Source organism: Zalophus californianus, chromosome 6, assembly GCF_009762305.2.
Source record: "Zalophus californianus isolate mZalCal1 chromosome 6, mZalCal1.pri.v2, whole genome shotgun sequence".
Lineage (NCBI taxonomy): Eukaryota > Metazoa > Chordata > Mammalia > Carnivora > Otariidae > Zalophus > Zalophus californianus.
Window position 1 is genome coordinate 133,290,394 of NC_045600.1, and position 18,630 is coordinate 133,309,023.

At 40.5% G+C, this 18,630-nt stretch overlaps 1 protein-coding gene across 6 annotated transcripts in view; it reads right to left on the reverse strand.

Annotated features, from left to right (window-relative positions):
* Window positions 1-3,890: 3,890 nt before the first annotated feature.
* MCTP2 (multiple C2 and transmembrane domain containing 2) overlaps window positions 3,891-18,630 on the reverse strand; it is a 237,405-nt gene continuing 222,665 nt past the window's right edge. For all 6 annotated transcript variants that reach the window (XM_027571097.2, XM_027571096.2, XM_027571102.2 and 3 more), the window contains 2 exons: window positions 12,692-12,789; window positions 3,891-10,495 (listed from right to left, as the gene is read on the reverse strand). In XM_027571097.2, coding sequence (XP_027426898.1) covers window positions 10,427-10,495; window positions 12,692-12,789 — 167 coding nt within the window. In that variant the 3' untranslated portion in view covers window positions 3,891-10,426. The remainder of the gene's footprint in view (window positions 10,496-12,691; window positions 12,790-18,630) is intronic.

Here is an 18,630-nt window from a genome sequence, read left to right on the forward strand (position 1 = left end):
ATTTGGTCCAGTGTGTCATTTAAAGTCTTTATTTCCTTGTTGATCTTTTGCTTAGATGATCTGTCCATTTCAGTCAGAGGGGTGTTAAAGTCCCCCACTATTATTATATTGTTGTCAATGTGTTTCTTTGCTTTTGTTATTAATTGCCTTATATAATTGGCTGCTCCCATGTTCGGGGCCTAGATATTTACAATTGTTAGATCTTCTTGTTGGATAGACCCTTTAAGTAGGATATAGTGTCCTTCCTCATCTCTTATTACAGTCTTTGTTTTAAAATCTAGTTTGTCTGATATAAGGATTGCCACCCCAGCTTTCTTTTGGTGTCCATTAGCATGGTAAATGGTTTTCCACCCCCTCACTTTCAATGTGGGGGTGTCTTTGGGTCTGAAATGAGTCTCTTGCAGACAGCATATTGATGGGTCTTGTTTTTTAATCCAATCTGATAGCCTGTGTCTTTTGATTGGGGCATTGAGCCCATTTACATTCAGGGTAACTATTGAAAGGTATGAATTTAGTGCCATTGTATTACCTGTAAGGTGACTGTTAACTGTCTGTTGTCTGTGTTCGTTTCTGCTCTTTGCTGCTTTTAGGTTCTCTCTTTGCTTAGAGGACCCCTCTCAATATTTCTTGGAGGGCTGGTTTCGTGTTTGCAAATTCCTTTAGTTTTTGTTTGTTCTGGAAGCTTTTTATCTCTCCTTCTATTTTCAATGATAGCCTAGCTGGATATAGTATTCTTGGCTGCATATTTTTCTCGTTTAGTGCTCTGAAGATATCTTGCCAGTCCTTTCTGGCCTGCCAGGTCTCTGTGGATAGGTCTGTTGCCAATCTAATGTTTCTACCATTGTAGGTTACATATCTCTTCTCCCGAGCTGCTTTCAGGATTTTCTCTTTGTCTCTGAGACTCGTAAGTTTTACTATTAGATGTTGGGGTGTTGACCTATTATTATTGATTTTGAGAGGGGTTCTCTGTGCCTCCTGGATTTTGATGCCTGTTTCCTTCCTCACATTAGGGAAGTTCTCTGCTATAATTTGCTCCAATATACCTTCTGCCCCTCTCTCTCTCTCTTCTTCTTCTGGGATCCCAATTATTCTAATGTTGTTTCGTCTTATCATATCACTTATCTCTCGAATTCTGCCCTCGTGATCCTGTAGTTGTTTCTCTCTCTTTTTCTCAGCCTCTTTATTTTCCATCATTTGGTCTTCTATACCGCTGATTCTCTCTTCTGCCTCATTTATCCTAGCATTTAGTGCCCCCATTTTTGATTGCACCTCATCAATAGCCTTTTTGATTTCGATTTGGTTAGATTTTAGTTCTTTTATTTCTCCAGAAAGGGTTTCTCTAATAACTTCCACGCTTTTTTCAAGCCCAGCTAGTATCTTTAAAGTCATGATTCTGAACTCTAGGTCCGACATCGTACTAATGTCCGTATTGAGTAGGTCCCTGGCTGACGGTACTACCTCTTGTTCTTTTTGCTGAGGTGATTTCTTTCGTCTTGTCATTTTGTCCAGAGGAGAATAGATGAATGAGAGAACAAAATGCTAACAGGTTTACAATGTCCCCAGCAAATATACTGTATACAAATCAGAAAAGACCTGAAACCAGGGGAAAAGAAAGGGAAAGAAAGAAAAAAGAAAGAGATAAAGAAAAAAAAAGATAAAAACAAAAACAAAACAATACAAAAAAGGCAGAATATGATCAAATATGATCAGGCTAGTGCATAGATCAGTGCCACACACTAGATTTTGGGCGTATTTTGGTCTGTTAGAAAAAAGTGCCTCCTAAAATTTTAAACGAAGAAAGACATATATGTACAAAATAAGGGTTGATACAATGAAGGGATGGAAGATGACTGTAAAGATGAAAAATATAAAAGATTTTATAAAAGGACTTGGTAAGATAAGTTGTTTGAAAAAAGAAAGAAGATTTAAGAAAAAAAAAAAAGGAAAAAGGGAGAGAATGTGATCAGGCAGGAGACTAGAACAAAGCCATACACTAGTGATTTAGGGTATATTTTGATCCGTTAGAAGAAACTGTACCTCAAAATTTTAAAGAGAGAACAACTTATATATATATGCCAAAAATAAGGGTAACTACTATGAAGGGATAAAATATGACTCTAAAAATGAAAAATAGAAAAAAAATTTTTTTTAAAAAAAGGGATTGATAAGATGTTGGTTGAAAAAGGGAAAAAGAAAAATAAAAAAAAAACAGTCAACAAAAATTAACTTTGAAAAACTAATGAATCGTGGTAAAAAAAGCCATGAATTCTATGTGCAGTATTCCCCTAGCGCTGGAGTTCTCCTATTCTCCTTGATCGATCAACTTGGTCTTGGCTTGCTGGCTGTTCGTGCTGATCTTCTGGGGGAGGGGCCTGTTGCTGTGGTTCCCAAATGTCTTTGCCGGAGGCGGAATTGCCCCGCCCTTGTCGGTCCGGGCTAAGCAAGCTGCTCGGGTTTGCTCTCAGGAGCTTTTGTTCCCTGCAAGCTCTCGGTACAGCTTTGGAGGACCAGGGCAGAAATGGTGGTCTCCTAATCTCCACTCGGAGGAGCTGAGAACTCGGGGCCCCGCTCCTCAGTGTGCCCCCAGAGAAAAGCAGTCACTTCCGTGTCCCCGGTCTCCGGCCGCACTCCGTGCTCACCCGGCCTGTGATCGAGCATTGCTATCTCTGGCACCCGACCCCGCCCGGAGTCTCCAAACCCAGCAGATCCCTGCAGTGCGTTCCCGCACCGCTCCTCCCCGGGAAGGAAGGGGAGTCTCCCCAGATCTGCTGCTTGTTGGGTCCCTGCTGGAGGAGCAGTGGCCCGACTGGGCCGCAGATCACAGTTTATGGCAACCCCGAGCTGAGAGCCCGCGACTCTGCTCCGTATCTGCAGCCGGCTTCCCTGCTCTGACACCTGGGAGCTCTGGCGCACTCAGGCACCCCTGGTCTCTCTGTGACCCCAAGGGTCCTGAGACCACACTGTCCCGGGAGGATTCCACCCCCCGCTTAGCCACTGCAGCGACGTCCCTCCGCCGAGCCAACTTCTAAAAGGTCCGATTTTGTGCCCCGCGGCTCTAGCACTTGCCAGAAGCGGCAACGGACGCCCCCTCCCCCGCCGTCTATCCTCCCGAATATCGCCTCGGATTCACTTCTCCGCACGCCCTACCTTCCAGTAAGTGGTCGCTTCTCTGTTCAGAGAGTTGTTGCTACTCTCCTGTTCGATCTCCTGTTGAGTTCGTAGGTGTTCAGAATGGTTTGATCCCTATTCAGCTGAATTCCTGAGACCAGACGAAATCTAGGTCTCCTACTCCTCCGCCATCTTGCTCCCAAAACATAAAACTTTTTAAAAAAATATTTTATTTATTTATTTGTCAGAGAGCACGCACAAGCCGGGGGGTAGCATGCAGAGGGAGAAGCAGGCTCCCCACTGAGCAGGGAGCCCGATGCAGGACTCGATCCCCGGACCCTGGGATCATGACCTGAGCTGAAGGCAGATGCTTAACCGACTAAGCCACCTAGGCATCCCAAGATAAAACTTCTTTAAACAGATTTTATTTATTTGAGAGAGAGAGAGACAGAGCAAGCACTCAGGGGGAGGAGCAGAGGGAGAGGAAGAGGGAGGGGAAATAATCTCAAGCTGACTCTGTGCTGAGCGCAGAATCCAACATAGGGCTCCATCTCACAACCCTGAGATCATGACCCTGAGATCATGACCTGAGCCGAAATCCAGAGTTGGACACTTAATTGACTGAGCCACCCAGCTGCCCCAAAAGAAAAAAACTTTCTGGAACACTTGAGATCCTGAGGTGTCAAGGACCGATTTGCTCATGTAAGGTAATTTTTTAATGCTTCTGTAGGTGACCAGTTAGAGGAAGTCACTTTTTGTATTCCTAGTAATGAAGATCTTTTTAAAATGACTGATTTGTGTGAAGACATCATTGAATATTCAAATGCAATGAGATTATTGAGGAACTGTCTGTTTTGGGTTTGTTTAGAATGACTTCCAACTCTTACACAATTTAAAATGTTTATTTGGATTAGTGCTCTTCTTCTTTCATGTTTAAAATACAGCGATCAGCCTCAGTTTCTTTAATTGTAAATTAGGAATAAAATGGCCATGCTTCATAATTTTCTTTCCTTTTAGTAAACATGCAGAAAATTATACAAGTCGTAAGTTTACAGCTCAGTGAATTTCACAAAGTTAACAAGTTGATGTAACTAGAATCCAGACCAAAATGACAAAACCTTGACATCATCCCAGGAATTCCACTTATGGCTCCTTTTAGGCATTATACCCCCAGCCTTCTGAATTTTAACACCATAGATTGTGTTTTTCTGTTTTTGAACTTTATGTAAATGAAATCTTGCATTGCATGTATTTGTGCTGTCTTGTTTCTTTTGTTGAACATGATTTATGAAATATCCATGTTGTTGCATGCAACCTTAGTTCTTCCTTTCATCTGTATGGTATTCCATTGTAGAGTCCCAAGTAATTGATCCTCTCAGATACTGATGAATATATACTGCTGCTGTTTTTGGAATCATACAAGTAGTACTGTGGTAAGTGTTCTTGGGCATGTCTTTTATTGAACATATGCACAATCTGTTGGTTATATACCTAAGAGTGAAACTGGGGGAAGGGTCATAGGGTATGCATATGGTTAGCTTTAATAGATACTTTTCCAAAAGTTTTCCAAAGTGGTTGTACCAGTTTATGTTCTCACCCACTAAGAGTATATAGGAATTTGTTTTTCCACATCCTTAAAAACACTTAATATTGACTTTTCATTTTAGCCACTTTGGCTGTGTGCAGTTGTATCATTTTGTGGTTTCAATTTGCATTTGCCTTATGACTAGTGATGCTGAGCACCTTTTTATGTTTACTGGCCATTTGGATAGGCTCTTCTGTGAAGTGCCTTTTCAAGTCTTTTGCCCCTTTTTCTACTGGGTTTTCTGCCTTTTCATTGTAGAAAATCTTTATTCTGGATAGAATTGTCAGATTATATATAGAGATTACGTATTTTCTTTCACTTTGTGGCTTACACTTTTTCTCTCTTAATTCATACTTTTTGAGGAAAAATTAAGTTTAATGATCTCCAATTTATCAGTATTTTCTCATTATGACTAGCACCTATTATCAGTTTAAGAAATCTTTGCTTATCACATAAACGTGAAGACATTTTCCTATGACTTTTTCTGAAATCTTTTACTTTGCCTTCCACTTTTGGATCTGCAATTCATACAGAATTGATTTTGTGAGTATAAGGTGTCAATATTTATTTTATCCATGTGGGTACTTAAATGACCCAGTGTCATTTTTTTCAAAAGCTTTTTTTCCCTACACTGCATGCTGTCCTCACACTGAAAATATGTCACCTTTGACATAAATTAGGTCACAGGTTACCAAATATGTGTGGGTGTCCTTCCAGTCTTTTCTATTTAATCTGTCTACGCTTGTGCCCACAGCACATTGTCTAGTTACAATAACTTTATAATACATCTTGTTATCTGCCAGTGTTAATCATCTGCAAGATTGCTTGGATTATTCTTGGATTCTTGCATTTCCATGTACATTTTAGAATCAGCTGATTAATTTCTGTAAAAAAAAACCTTATAATTTTTATTGGGCTTACATTTAATCTCTTGACATCTTAATATATTGAATTTTCTAATCCATGAAACTCTACATTTATTTATCTTCTTTCTCTCAATCATGTTTTCAGTGTAGAAGCTTATATATCTTTCATAATTTTATATCTATATTCATAAGGGATTCTGGTAAGTAATTTTCCATCCTTGTATCACCTTGTTGGGTTTTGGAATGAGGATTATACTGGCTTCATAAAATATGTAGAAAAGTGTTGTATCTTCTTTTTACTATTTCTTGGGAGAGTTTGAATGAAATTGGTTATTTTTTCCATAAATATCTGAGCGATTTCATAGTTTTGTTGTTGTTAATTAAATGAGCTATTACATCTAAAGCACTTAGAAAGTACCTGGCATTTAGTAAATGCTCTAAAATACTAGCTATTCTTCTGTGCTTGACTATCCATTTTCCCCATGTAAATCACTACATTAACATACCAGAAGAGCCCGGTAGACTTTCTACAGAGACCTACATAAAGAGAGAATGTGCTTTAAGCCATTCTTCAGATGTCACCTTTCAACATTCATCCAATGATCAAGTGAGTACGCATATTTTCAGAAGATATTGTATTTTGATTTCCCAGCCACTTTACTCCCATAAAAGTCGAATTACTACTACACAAAAGAGAGGTGGGTTTCAACAGAGCACAGTTTTAAATGGTACAGATCACTCCATCTTGTACTCATGAAGAATTTTTTGTTACTAACAGGTGCACACTGAGTTCATGACACATCTACTTTTTTCCCTTAATAATTCCAGGCACCTTCCATTCTGAGTTCTTGTGCTCTCTCTCCTCTCCTTCTAGTGGAATTTTTCAAGGGGTACCTCCATGTGGTCTCCATTTTCCTAGGCCCACTCATTTCTCAACTCAAAACTAGTTTCCTTTCCTACCACACTACAGAAATGACTCATCGCTAAGATCCCCACAAGTTGCCATGCCATTAAAGGTCTCTGTGCTGTCCTCAACTGAAGTGATCTCGGTGGTATTCAGCACTATAGACCACACCTGCTTTCTTGAAACATGCTCTACCAAATGAATTCTATGACAGTATATGCTTACTGCTTTTTCTCTTATTTAATATTTTCTATTTAGCTTTAGTGGACTCGTCCTTACAGAACTTTTTGAGTGTGGAGTCAATTTCTTGAAGCCTATGAATGTTGGCCCTTATGTATCTCCTTCAAGTATAGTATATTTCTTTTCTTGGCTCCATATCCATATATTGTTACCTCTTTTGAGATCCCCATTTAGAGGCTTGTCAGGTACCTCATATTCAACATTGTCTAAAACTGGTCTCATGCTATTCTTCTCACGGCTGCTCCTGTAATTCTCTCTTAGCAAACACCATACCATCTTCCTGGACCCCAAGATGAGAACACTGAGTGCCATCTTGAATTCTACTCTCTCCTTCAACCCACAGTCAAGCAACTGAGAAGTCCTGCTCATTTTTCCTAAACATCTCACGATTTCACCTGTAGTTTTTTTCCATTGACACTATTTGAAGGTCCAGGTGACCATCAATTTATGATTATTCAAATTAGCTCTTCTCTGAACATTCACAATTGCTGGTCTACCCACTGCAGCCAGAATACTCTTTTTAAAAAAACTTGAATCTGCAAATGTCATGCCACTTTTCAAAAGTATCTGTTTCATGTCTGTCTCCACCAAGGGAATGCAGTCTGTTTTGTTCAGGTAGATAATCAGTGTTCCATATATGTTCATTAAATGATAAATGACAAGAAGAAAAGTCAAAGTTTTTTTTTTAACCATGCACAAATATATTTTCCTGTGATATGTAGGTAGGTAATGACTTCTCCAATATAAGACATCACTGAAAAGTTTATAGTTGACATGGCCAAAGCTTATAAATCATATCACACAGTATGAGCTGTGTGTTTAATACAAGAAATTATTTCCTCTGATAGACCACACTAATCTACCCATCTCAGCGCTCTGTATACATGAAAGGGCAGAGAAGAAAAGTTGACTATGACCCAATCAATTAATCAGGTATTTCCTGAGTGTCTATTAGGTGCCAGACAGGATGGTCCACCCAGTGGAGGACAGAGGGAGTCAAGGCCTCTGGTAATGATGAGCTATAGCAGAATATGGCAAATGCCAGAAAGATATGAAAGATGTGGGGGAGGGGGTGCAAGAGAGAAGGGTAGAATCTAATTCAGCCAAGGAAACAAAAGAAATCCTAATTGGGGCAGGAAACTTCTGAAAATTTTAAAAGAGGGTAGAATTTACTTGGACAGAAACGTGTGAGAAAGTATTCCTAGTGAAAAGAATAGTCGGAAGAAGGATTAAGCTGGTGTAATGTAATTGGTACCATCGCCATGTCTTGTAAGAGGTTTTGGAGGCCTTGGCTTAGGGGGTGGTGACCAGAAATGGACAAGACAGAAATGGACAAGATAACATGGCAACACTGGATCTATAGATTTATGGGTTGGGAGATGGGGGAAAACAAAACAAAACATAAGGAACAAAAAAGGGGATGCCCAGTGATTCCTAGCCCAGAAAATGCCAGTGCCAGTAAGGGAAATAAGGAAGCTAGGAGACTATGGGTTCAGGGCCCTGAACACACAGAGGGAGAGATAACAATTTCTGACCCACTGAGGTAGAGATGCCTAAAGACATCCAGTCAGAGCTGGAAATGGGAGTGTGAGGTTTGAGAAGAGAATCAGGAGAGCTTGGCTAAACTTCAACATTCCTACTAAATTATCTTTAATTACCATACTGAATCCACAATCCATAAATTTTATCTAAAGAGCATTCTGGAATCTCGTATGAGTTTGATTACTTGTATAAATCTTCACATTTCCCTTACAACGAACATTTTTAACGTTCAAAGTCTACTTAATCTATTAACAATTGTTTTCCACTTACAGTTTATTAAAGGTTGATTCAGTCCTGCTCTTGACAGCCCAGCTGCTGTGTCCTAAACTTAATGCTCAGAATTCCCATTGGGCTGCAGAGGGAGTAAGTCTAACTAATGATGCCTTCTTGTTGGACAAATTATTTCATTTTGAAATTGTATAGCAAAGGAACAACAATAAAGTATCGGTTCCACTTTTAAATAAATAAGGGGTTATTTTGCTGCTGAAAGTTTTCATTCAAATGACTGATCAGATCTCACATGTCTGTTTAAAAATGTCTGACTTAGGTCGTTACAAAATGACAGACTGTGATAAACTACATGATAGTTGGGAGTGAGACAATGAGGCATTGTTTACACAGAAGATTGAATAACTGGTTTAACAAAAGAGGTTCTTGGATATCTATTGTATGTACAACTAAGAGATTTACTGGAGCTTTTATAATTTCTGCAAGGCTCTTTTCCAGCCAGCTTCATTAACTTGAAGCAAATCAAATCATGCAGAAATCTGGCTCAGCCAGAAAGAAAACCAGGAACATATAATATGAAGAAAAACAGACACGGGATGATAAGGTTTAGAATCTTTGGCATTTTTCATAAACATTTTTGTTTGAAGATTATTAAATTACAACCCAGAGAGAAAAAATAAAATAAAACTCACTATTAAATCGGGTCTTTTTACCTCAACTTTTCTTTACAATACACACACACATATATGTTATATATAAAACTGCACAAAGTATGTGTCAACAAAATACAGTCTTTACAACATAAATATCATTTGAACAGAAGGATATCTGCATGTATTTTATATATGCATAAAATCGGGGTTTTTACTTGGGGGTACTATGAAATGGTGGGGTCTGAAGGAATCAGCTATTTTTTAAGACGACTTTGGGGTGGTGCTTTTCAAGGAATGGGGTTCTGAGATATATATGTATTATGTGTAGCTTATCTTGCTCAGGAACAAAAGATCGATTTGGACGGCTGAGTTATTTTTACTTTCTGCTCAAAAATGCGGACAAATACAGTGATTATGACAATCAGGTAAAGCAGCCATAAATTGGTCCCTTGCTCCTCAGCCTTTATCCATCTTCCTAAATACTCTCAGAATTCATTCATTCATCCCCCTCTCTCTGAAGCTCTAATATTGACATTTTATTTTGGAAATAAGCAAAGTCCAGTCAGAAGATATGGCGTTTGTAAGGCAACCAAATACTCTCATGTAACCTTCACTTTTTGGATGAATGGTCCCTTTGGACCTTCGCAGGGCTTCCACTGCCCGCAACGGACTGCGATATGCACTGGCGTCCAGCACCAGGGAGCTGACTGCCATTGTCCACACACGTCTTCAGTAATCACGGTGCAGGACTCCCAAAGGCTTGGGCTAATCCTGGTAATTATTAAAAAATCTACTTATAAGAGACACTCGTTGGGGAGATGATGCTACTACCAGAGACTTGTGAACTCAGAGAAAGAAATGGACTCACATGCCCGATAATCTGAAAGGAGTGTGTGAATGGGAGAGGAAAAAACTGAATCTTAAGGAGAATCTGTTGGAGGTAGGAAAACAAGTTCAGAGCCACACTTGCATCCAGGTGGTCTCCCAGCCATTCTCAAGGAGGCTATTCAGACCCCTGGCCGCCTTGCTTTACCTCCTATTTGAGAAGGGACCTCAGTCTTCCATGGTCACTAGATTGTTTCCTTCTGACAGGCCGAGACGCTAAGCAACTAGCACACCCATGCGTGTGGATGTGTGCACATGGGTGTGCATCGGTGCATGTGGAGAAGCAGGGAGAGTACAGGGAGGGCTCCACACATTTCAGAATGACACCATGGGTACCACCACGGAAACAGAGAGAGTGTTGGTCTAATCAACCCAACAGGGAATTGGGTGCTGGTGCCCAAGGCTGGCGTGGGTCCTAGAGAGCGCTGCGCTTCTTCCGAAGGGGGCTCTGGCTGCTGCAGAGTTTCAATTCTGCATACTGCACCTGTGAAAACAAACAGACGGGCCGCCGGTGGTTAGGTAACCCTAGCTCACCACAGTGTGTGTTAATGGCTCCCCAAGGACAGACCGAGGCAAAGGAAGGAAGGTTCAAAGGTAATGAATCATTTTCTAAACACAGGAACATGGAGGGATTAATTGCAGGAAGGATTTGAGAAGTCATGCATCATTTCTTGAGACCAAAATATTAAAAGCAGATTTTTCTAATGAGATGCATGGGTTTCTACCTGCTCTCGGCACTGCCAGATAATTTTAGTTCTGTGTGTGCCCGTTTTCAACCACAAGTACGCTTAATAACTGCCTCTTGGGAATGTTTATCTTAGTATATGATACAGCAAAACTTACTAAGAAATATTCATTTACAATTATCCAAAGTCTTGGGGAAAGAATTCTCTGCAAATTATATAATACATTTATGTTGCCAGGGAGAGGAAAAAAAATGTTGAAATGATACTGGCCACAGAGTTAAATAGATTTCTCTTAAAAATGAATTGCATTTACAATGTAATGGCTAAAACATCTGTGATAAATATGAGCATTCGGGGAGTCCCCAGTGGAAAACTGTCTATTGTGTTATTCGAAAGTGCTCTTGGGGATACATGGAGGATCTTACTAGCATACTGTATATCTTCCTCAAATGCTCTTTTGTAGCGTCCCTCTGTATTCAGGTCCACTCCAACTGGATGGCCGCTCGGAGAGCTGGTGCCTGGACTATGTAGAGACAATCCTTGTGGTAGGGTGTGCTGGATGATGATTTCCTTTCTTCGAGGACACAGGGACGAACTCACATTGCAACTGAAGTGATGCAACTGAATCTCATTGCTTTGGTGTGTGGGTTTTGATTGGCTGATGGTGGAATGGCTTCATTTAAAGTATTGTATTACAGACCACATGTGCTCACTGGTTTTTAGCATTTGTGCCAAACTCCCCAAGGACACCATGCCCCATCACATATGTTGAGCTACACTTTGTCAAAAGGAGATACATGCAAAAAAGCACCCTTTCCTCAGAGTGTTTGGTGAAGGTCCCCTAGGGGAGCAGGGAATGACATACCTGTCAATCTTCAATGCAAAACAAACAGGGGCCAGGTTACTATTTTATAATCATGTAATGCAAATGTTAACGAGGAACCTCCTATTCATAGAACACATGTAATAGCTAATTATATCATAAAATGGAGATTAAAGAAAAATGGTGTCATGGAGTCTATTTTAATCTCTAGAACTCAGAGTGAAGGGGAAAGAAACTGTAGGTCTTTTCAGCCCGAGTCACTGCCGTTGCCCAGGAGCCGCCGTGAACCACTTCTGTGACAGTGGCCCAAGGATGAAAATCGATACTTGATTTGGATTCTCTCAGATAATAAAGGGTTGTGTCTTTGATCATCATGTTGGTATTTTACACCATGGGCTCCCCATCTACTCCTTCTATGATCTCTGTTCTCCTTTATAGAGAAATCATTGCCTCCCCTCCTTCCTCTGGATTTATAGCCACCTGATCTGCAGGGGCCTGGCTCAGGCTGCTCTACAAGACTTTCTGGTATTGTTGCCTGGTTTAATCTCTGTGCATCCACAGAGACTAGATGCTGCTGGACTAAGTGAAATAATATTACCTGTGAATAATACTTCTGATCGATCTCCAATTATTTCACACTGTCTCTGCCTCTATGTGTATGAGAGTGGGTGGGAGCTTTGCCCTTGGCATCCCTAAGTCTTCGGAGGGGAAGGGATAGAAAGAAAGCCTAGCACATAACCAGGGCAAACAAGAATAAAAAAGAAGAATCGTCTTGTCCCCTACTTACCCTAAAATGCCTGCCATCAGGAAGAGGAGGAAAATAAGCAATCCTCCCCGAGCTTGGGATCTCCCACTCTCCCGCTCACTGAGCCCATCTTATCCTCCTCAGGGAGGCGAGCGATCAAAACATGGTCAAACACCATCACACCATACCCACACAGTGTGAGTTCCAGATCATTCTTAAGTAGCCCTTTTTTGGGGGTAATTTTCCATAATCATCTCATGCTCTGGACAAAGGTTTTCCTGCCACCTCCCTGCAAGCCAGGCCGCTTTAAGGATTTTCTGATGCATTATCTCAATTACATGAGCACCGCCCTGTGCTCTTCAGGCTCTGGGGCTGGCCAGACTTCAGTGCTGGGGTCCCCGTTGGCAGTGACCGTTCATTACGTACCTTTTGAACATCAGATGGTACCCTGGAGAGGAAGTCTAGCAGCTCATTATTGTCGATGGCATAGGGATTTCGAAGCTTCTTCGTAAATTTATTTATGCCTGAAAAATAGAAACACAGGGAGATCTCTTTGTCTATCTATCCATCTATCTTTAAAAAAAACTCTCCTGACTGGGGGAGGGGGAGATTCACAAGTAAAAATTAGTGTAATTTTTTACACTAGACCTCAAGTCACACACACACACACGTCTCTGTCATGTGGAATCACTCACAAATGCCTTTTCTGGAAGGAAGGAGGGGTGGGGGTGATTCTGTGGGACAGGAGTTCTGCCATCTTCAACTGTGAAAATCCTATTACAATCCCAGCAGCAGGGCGGCAGAAACAGACACTAAAACCGTGGAGCTCATTGGCTTTTTTGGACTACGCTGATTAACAGCCTCCTCTGCTAGGAAAACAAACGTCCCAGATGGGAAAAGGCCTTCATTAGCCCCAACAAGTCTGCTTGGGGGCTCTGGACCAAACGTAGCAGTAGGAGGTGGAGGGCGGGAGTCGCTTTTTTGTTGTTAAAAAGAAACTGCAGAAATCTCTCTCTCCCCCACTCCAGCTCATTTTCACAGGTTTCTCTTCTCTCACTGCAGAACACAACTTGACGTGTTGATTGTACTTTGATGCTGCAGGAAACTGTGAAAAGTTATTATTGGAAATTATCTTACTATGGCTGCTAACTTAATTTATGGACCCCGACAATGGTGTGTGGGTTTGTCTAGTCAATGGAGTCTCTGCTAATTTAGGATGGGGACAGTGGTAATTAGAGGGGGTTCAACCCTTAAAGTATCTTTGATGGCTGCACTTTGGGTGTGTGGGCATGCCCCGGGCAAGCTCCACCTGCGGTTTCCTCTCCAGAGGGATGTACCTCTCAGCCACCTATGTGTCTCCTCCTCTGTTCCTCCCAGCTGCTGGTAAGAGCTCAGGAGCTGTTGTCTTTCCTCCAAAGGTCAACTCTTTCTCATGCTGAGTTTTCCAAGCAGAAAGAGTAAGGTGGTGGGCTTCTGAAGTTCTGCCACAGAGTGCTTGTTTAGCGAGGATCATACCTGAAGCCCTGGTTGATCCCAGTGATGCTGAATGAATTCTCACCTTAGATGAACCCTGACTCTTCCCTCAAAGAGTCAAGGTAACAGTTAGCTGTCTGACGGTCCCCAGCCCATAAAAGCTTTGCTGTTTTTCTTCATTAAGTATTATTTTGCTTTCATCTAAGGACAGAACTTTCTGAGTGACATTATACCTGACACAATACCAACCTCCAGTCATTTCCTTAGAGGGTCAGATTTACATCTGCTTTGCAAATGGGAGCTGGCCATTGTTCATGAGTAAAATGGTGGCCCGGTGGTTGGGCTGGGGAAGGCTCCTTACAAATGATCCTTTTTCTCTCAAGTCAAAGCTGCACTCTGCCTTTCTTCTCTCTACCCCCCACAGCAAGCTTCATGTTTCTAGCTAAAATTTCCCCCAGCGTTCCTTTAAACTAAAATACTCTCACTGTGTTATTCTAAAGACATTTAATTGTAGCATGGGCTTTCTGGCAAAAGAAAACAGACAAGGCAAAATGATGAAGGGAGACAAAGACTTATTGAGAAAAGATATATCTTCTATTGTTAATTATATATAGTGTGCGCATCTGGAGTCTTTACAATGAACAGCAAGGCAGGGATAATCTCACAGCCGATCAAAACACTGCATTCTTAGTCACCGAGAAGATTATAAACCTGCACAGTAGCTCAAATGCACCAATAAGGGCAGAAGTGGCCCACAATGCACTGAGATTGTTTGAAAAACTTAGAATCAAAATTATAAGGCGCTCTGATTGCATGCTTCAAAAGCACACCTTATTTTTTTTTATGTTGTCAAATGTCAGTAATTCCACAATATTAACTACTGTGTGAGACCAAGTGTCCACAGGCTCATGTACTCCTGGGTCCTCAGTAAGGGGCAATGGGTCAAGGAACAAGGGCTATGGAGCAGGAATAGCTGGGCCCCAGCTCTGGCATCACCAAGTATCCGCTATGTGGGTTTAGGCAAACCACTGGACCCTCCTGTGCCTCAGATTTCTTACATTAAAATCTCAATAATAAAGACCTGAGCTATATAGTGTCCTAGGTTGATGGGAGAATCACATGGACAACGTAAGCATGAGGATTCTGTAATCTGGAGTTCCCTAACAATGAGGGGGGCTACCATCATTACTCAAGATGTCAACAAGCCAAAAACAAAGGGGTGAGAGAAGAATCCCTATACTATAAGGCATGTGAGTACACACCCAAATTTGGAAGTTGTACCTTTATCAGAGTGACAGACACACCTTTCAATATTTTTAACCTAAATGCAGATAGGCAGAGGGTCTATCTGCTCTGAATTTTAATTTTTTAGCACACCCAAAGAAGTGGGATCCAAATACCAAGGGATAACATTTGGCAAAGACACTGTCATTTAATGGTCCCAGATCACAGACTGAACCGATCAGTGGAACAGAATGAGCAATCCAGTTAAAAAAAAAAAAAAAATCTCTCGGAGAAAGTTGGAAAAACTGCATGACTGCTTTGCACATATGGCCACAGGTGAATAAACACTTGAAACAGAATTATAACACTATTTTTCAGATACTTGTATGAGTGCCTAGCATGTGGCCCTGACCTCAGTACACTGACGAGAGTGTTGAGATGGGGCAGAGGGTCCTTGCTTGCTCATGTATCAAACAGTAAGTGCTTGCCACATAAAAGACACTGTGTTATCAAATGGAGATACAAAGTTAGATAAGTCATGGGTCTTCTTTTCAAGAAGTTCATAATCTAGCTTGGGGAGTTCCTATCTACCTTGGAACAACAGAAGTATCCCAGACCAGAACTGAAGCATCTATGCTGGAGAACTGAATGAAAGGAATATGGGAAACCTCTCAAAAGGGGCAGAAAACCCACATGGGATCTAATCCTAAGAAGTGCCTTGCCTTCTAGAAATACATCAAATAGGTGCTCAAAATTCAGTAGATACGGTTTCCTTCAGAAAATGTCAAATATCCCTCTTAAGCCACCTCTCACATCATTTTCTTTTCTTTTTTCTTTTTTTCCCTCACATCATTTTCAAACTCTACACTCCCACACAAGAGAGGTGGGTGTTGGGCTCAAAAGAAATGCCATCCCTGTATATCACAGGTACGAAATTTGCAGACATATTAAATATTTGTCAAGTACTTGTTAAAGATCTACTACCTATATATAGCTTCTCTAAAATCATAGGTTAAAGAGGAAAGAAAAATGTCTCACCCTTCAAAACCTGACAATGAAGTTGGTGAGTCAAGGAATATTCCTTATGGACATTATGAAATTAGGCTGCTCTCCAGAGGCTTATGTTAAATAATCCTGGTACTTAATAAGTATTTCTACAAAAATATTATTTGGGTGTACAGAATATGGAAATATAGAATATACAGTTAAGTAATTTTGTTCCAAAGGGTTAAAAAGAGTGGACAAGAAAAGGGGGATCTTAACACCACTTTTAGGACTCAGTGAAAATGAGTAAGTAACCCAGAATAAGAAACAATCTTCTGATCCTTAGTAAAATTAAAAGGAACACTAGAAATGGAAGACATACGAAGTCATTTTCTACATGAGAAGTCTCTGACAAGGATACAATAATATAGGAGATGTGCAAAGGAATGTCCTGGGTCCATGAAGCTAATAACTAATTTGTCTTGGAAAAGAAGTCCTAACAGAATTGCTGAGTATATTCCAGGATGGCATGGCAGGTTTTACTCAATGAGGCAATAGATCATGTGTTGATTGTCAAGGCTTTTGACTACATTATATAAGGTGAGCTCATCAATAAACTATAAGCCCTTGTCCAGAACATAAAACTAAAGAACCAGACACAGAAGACAAAGCTCAAAGGGTTACTGTCAGTTCAGGAGAACATAATAAACTCCATGCTATTTAATAATTTCATCCATAAGCTGAACGATAAATAGAGCAATATCTCATTAATGAGATGCAAAAAGTTGGTGTTTGAAAGCTGCCAAGATCTTGGAGGATAAGATCAAAAGTCAAAGCAATTTGGGATAAATAGAAAGAGGGATTGGACTTCCAAAACTGATGATCAAAGGAGGAAATATAGTATAGTCTTCTTTGTCGAGGGAAAGATGCAGAAAAACAAGTACGTACCAGAATGATGAGATCCTGAGAAAGTATTTGACAAGCTGACCATGCATTCAACTTACCCCAGCTTAAAAATGAACAAAATATTGGCCAACTGATTATAGTAATTTTGAATCATTCTCTTTTTTAAAAAATTTTTATTGTTATGTTAATCACCATACATTACATCATTAGTTTTTGATGCAGTGTTCCATGATTCATTGTTTGTTTATAACACCCAGTGCTCCACGCAGAACGTGCCCTCTTTAATACCCATCACCAGGCTAACACATCCCCCCACCACCCTGCCCTCTAGAACCCTCAGTTTGTTTTTCAGAGTCTATCATCTCTTAGGGTTCATCTCCCCCTCCGATTTCCCCCCCTTCATTCTTCCCCTCCTGCTACCTTCTTTTTTTCTTTTTTAACATATATTGTATTATTTATATAACCTCACTGATATGAGGAATTCTTAATCTCAGGAAACAAACAGGGTTGCTGGAGTGGTGGGAGGGTGGGAGGGATGGGGTGGCTGGGTGACAGACATCGGGAGGGTATGTGCTATGGTGAGTGCTGTGAATTGTGCAAGACTGTTGAATCACAGATCTGTACCTCTGAAACAAATGAATCATTTTCTGATTAGGGTCAGACAACAGTTTTAAGATCTGTTTTTTAAATGTGATCAATAAATGGATTTGCAAATGAATTCTTAATGAAAAACAATTAAGAAAGACAGATTATTCAGTCTATATAGATAACATTTAGTACATAAGGTATTCAGGGAGATGCTTTTATAAAATATTTCTTCTTGATCAACGGACCCTGAAGAGCTTCTTGATCTCTTTCTAAGGGCCTATGGACCAATGTGCTAGCATTGTTGCAAAATAAGAGAAACAATCAAAAACTAAGTATGGATAGAAGATTTTCGCCAAGAGTGAGGGTCATCAAGCCTCAAAACAAACCTGTAAAGAGGGAAATTAGAGTATCTTTTTCTTTTCTCAGGCTTGCTATAAAAGAGAGATACTTCTTTCTCTGGGATTCTTACTTCCTGGACGAAACAGAGAACCAGTGGCTTATGCTCTCTCAAAATCATTCCACTTCTGAAGTTTTATGAGTTATTCTATTTTTTTTCGATGACTTTTCCCAATTCAGAATGTCTACATTTGGCTTTCCTCATCAGCAGGATTCTACTCCCGTGGGTTCTCTTTGAAAAGGTCTACATTTAATGGTTTTAGAAAGATTGTAGCTTGTATCTGACATTTGCAAGCTCTCAGCTTTTGCTTAAACATGAATGCGTTTTAATGCAGTCACTTGTAGGTGGTAACTTCTCTGAACACCTTAACATCCAAGGATCCCTAGAAAGGAGCATCTATGGTTGAGAACTCAGCAGTATTCATTGGAGCCAAGGAATGGAAACTATGACTGGCAGACTCTTAGGGAAAAGGGTTGATTGCTTCTCCAGCAATTAATTTACTGCAATGCATGCTCCTTCTATCAACCCAGAGCCCACCCAGCAACAGACACAAATATTCACAAAGCTGCTTGTCTTTTGTCCAACTGCTGGCTTGAGTAGTAAATCAAGTCATGCCGTTTATTTCGAGTTTGTGATTTTTGTTTCTACTTTTTTTTAAAGCAGCTAAACTTTATATAGGCACACCATTTACCCTGCTAAATTATAGCTTCCTCTTCTTTCAGGCACTGGTTAGGGAGTAACCACCTCCCTTCCTCTCTACTGCTTCTGGATTTAAGTATGGGGTTAGATTATT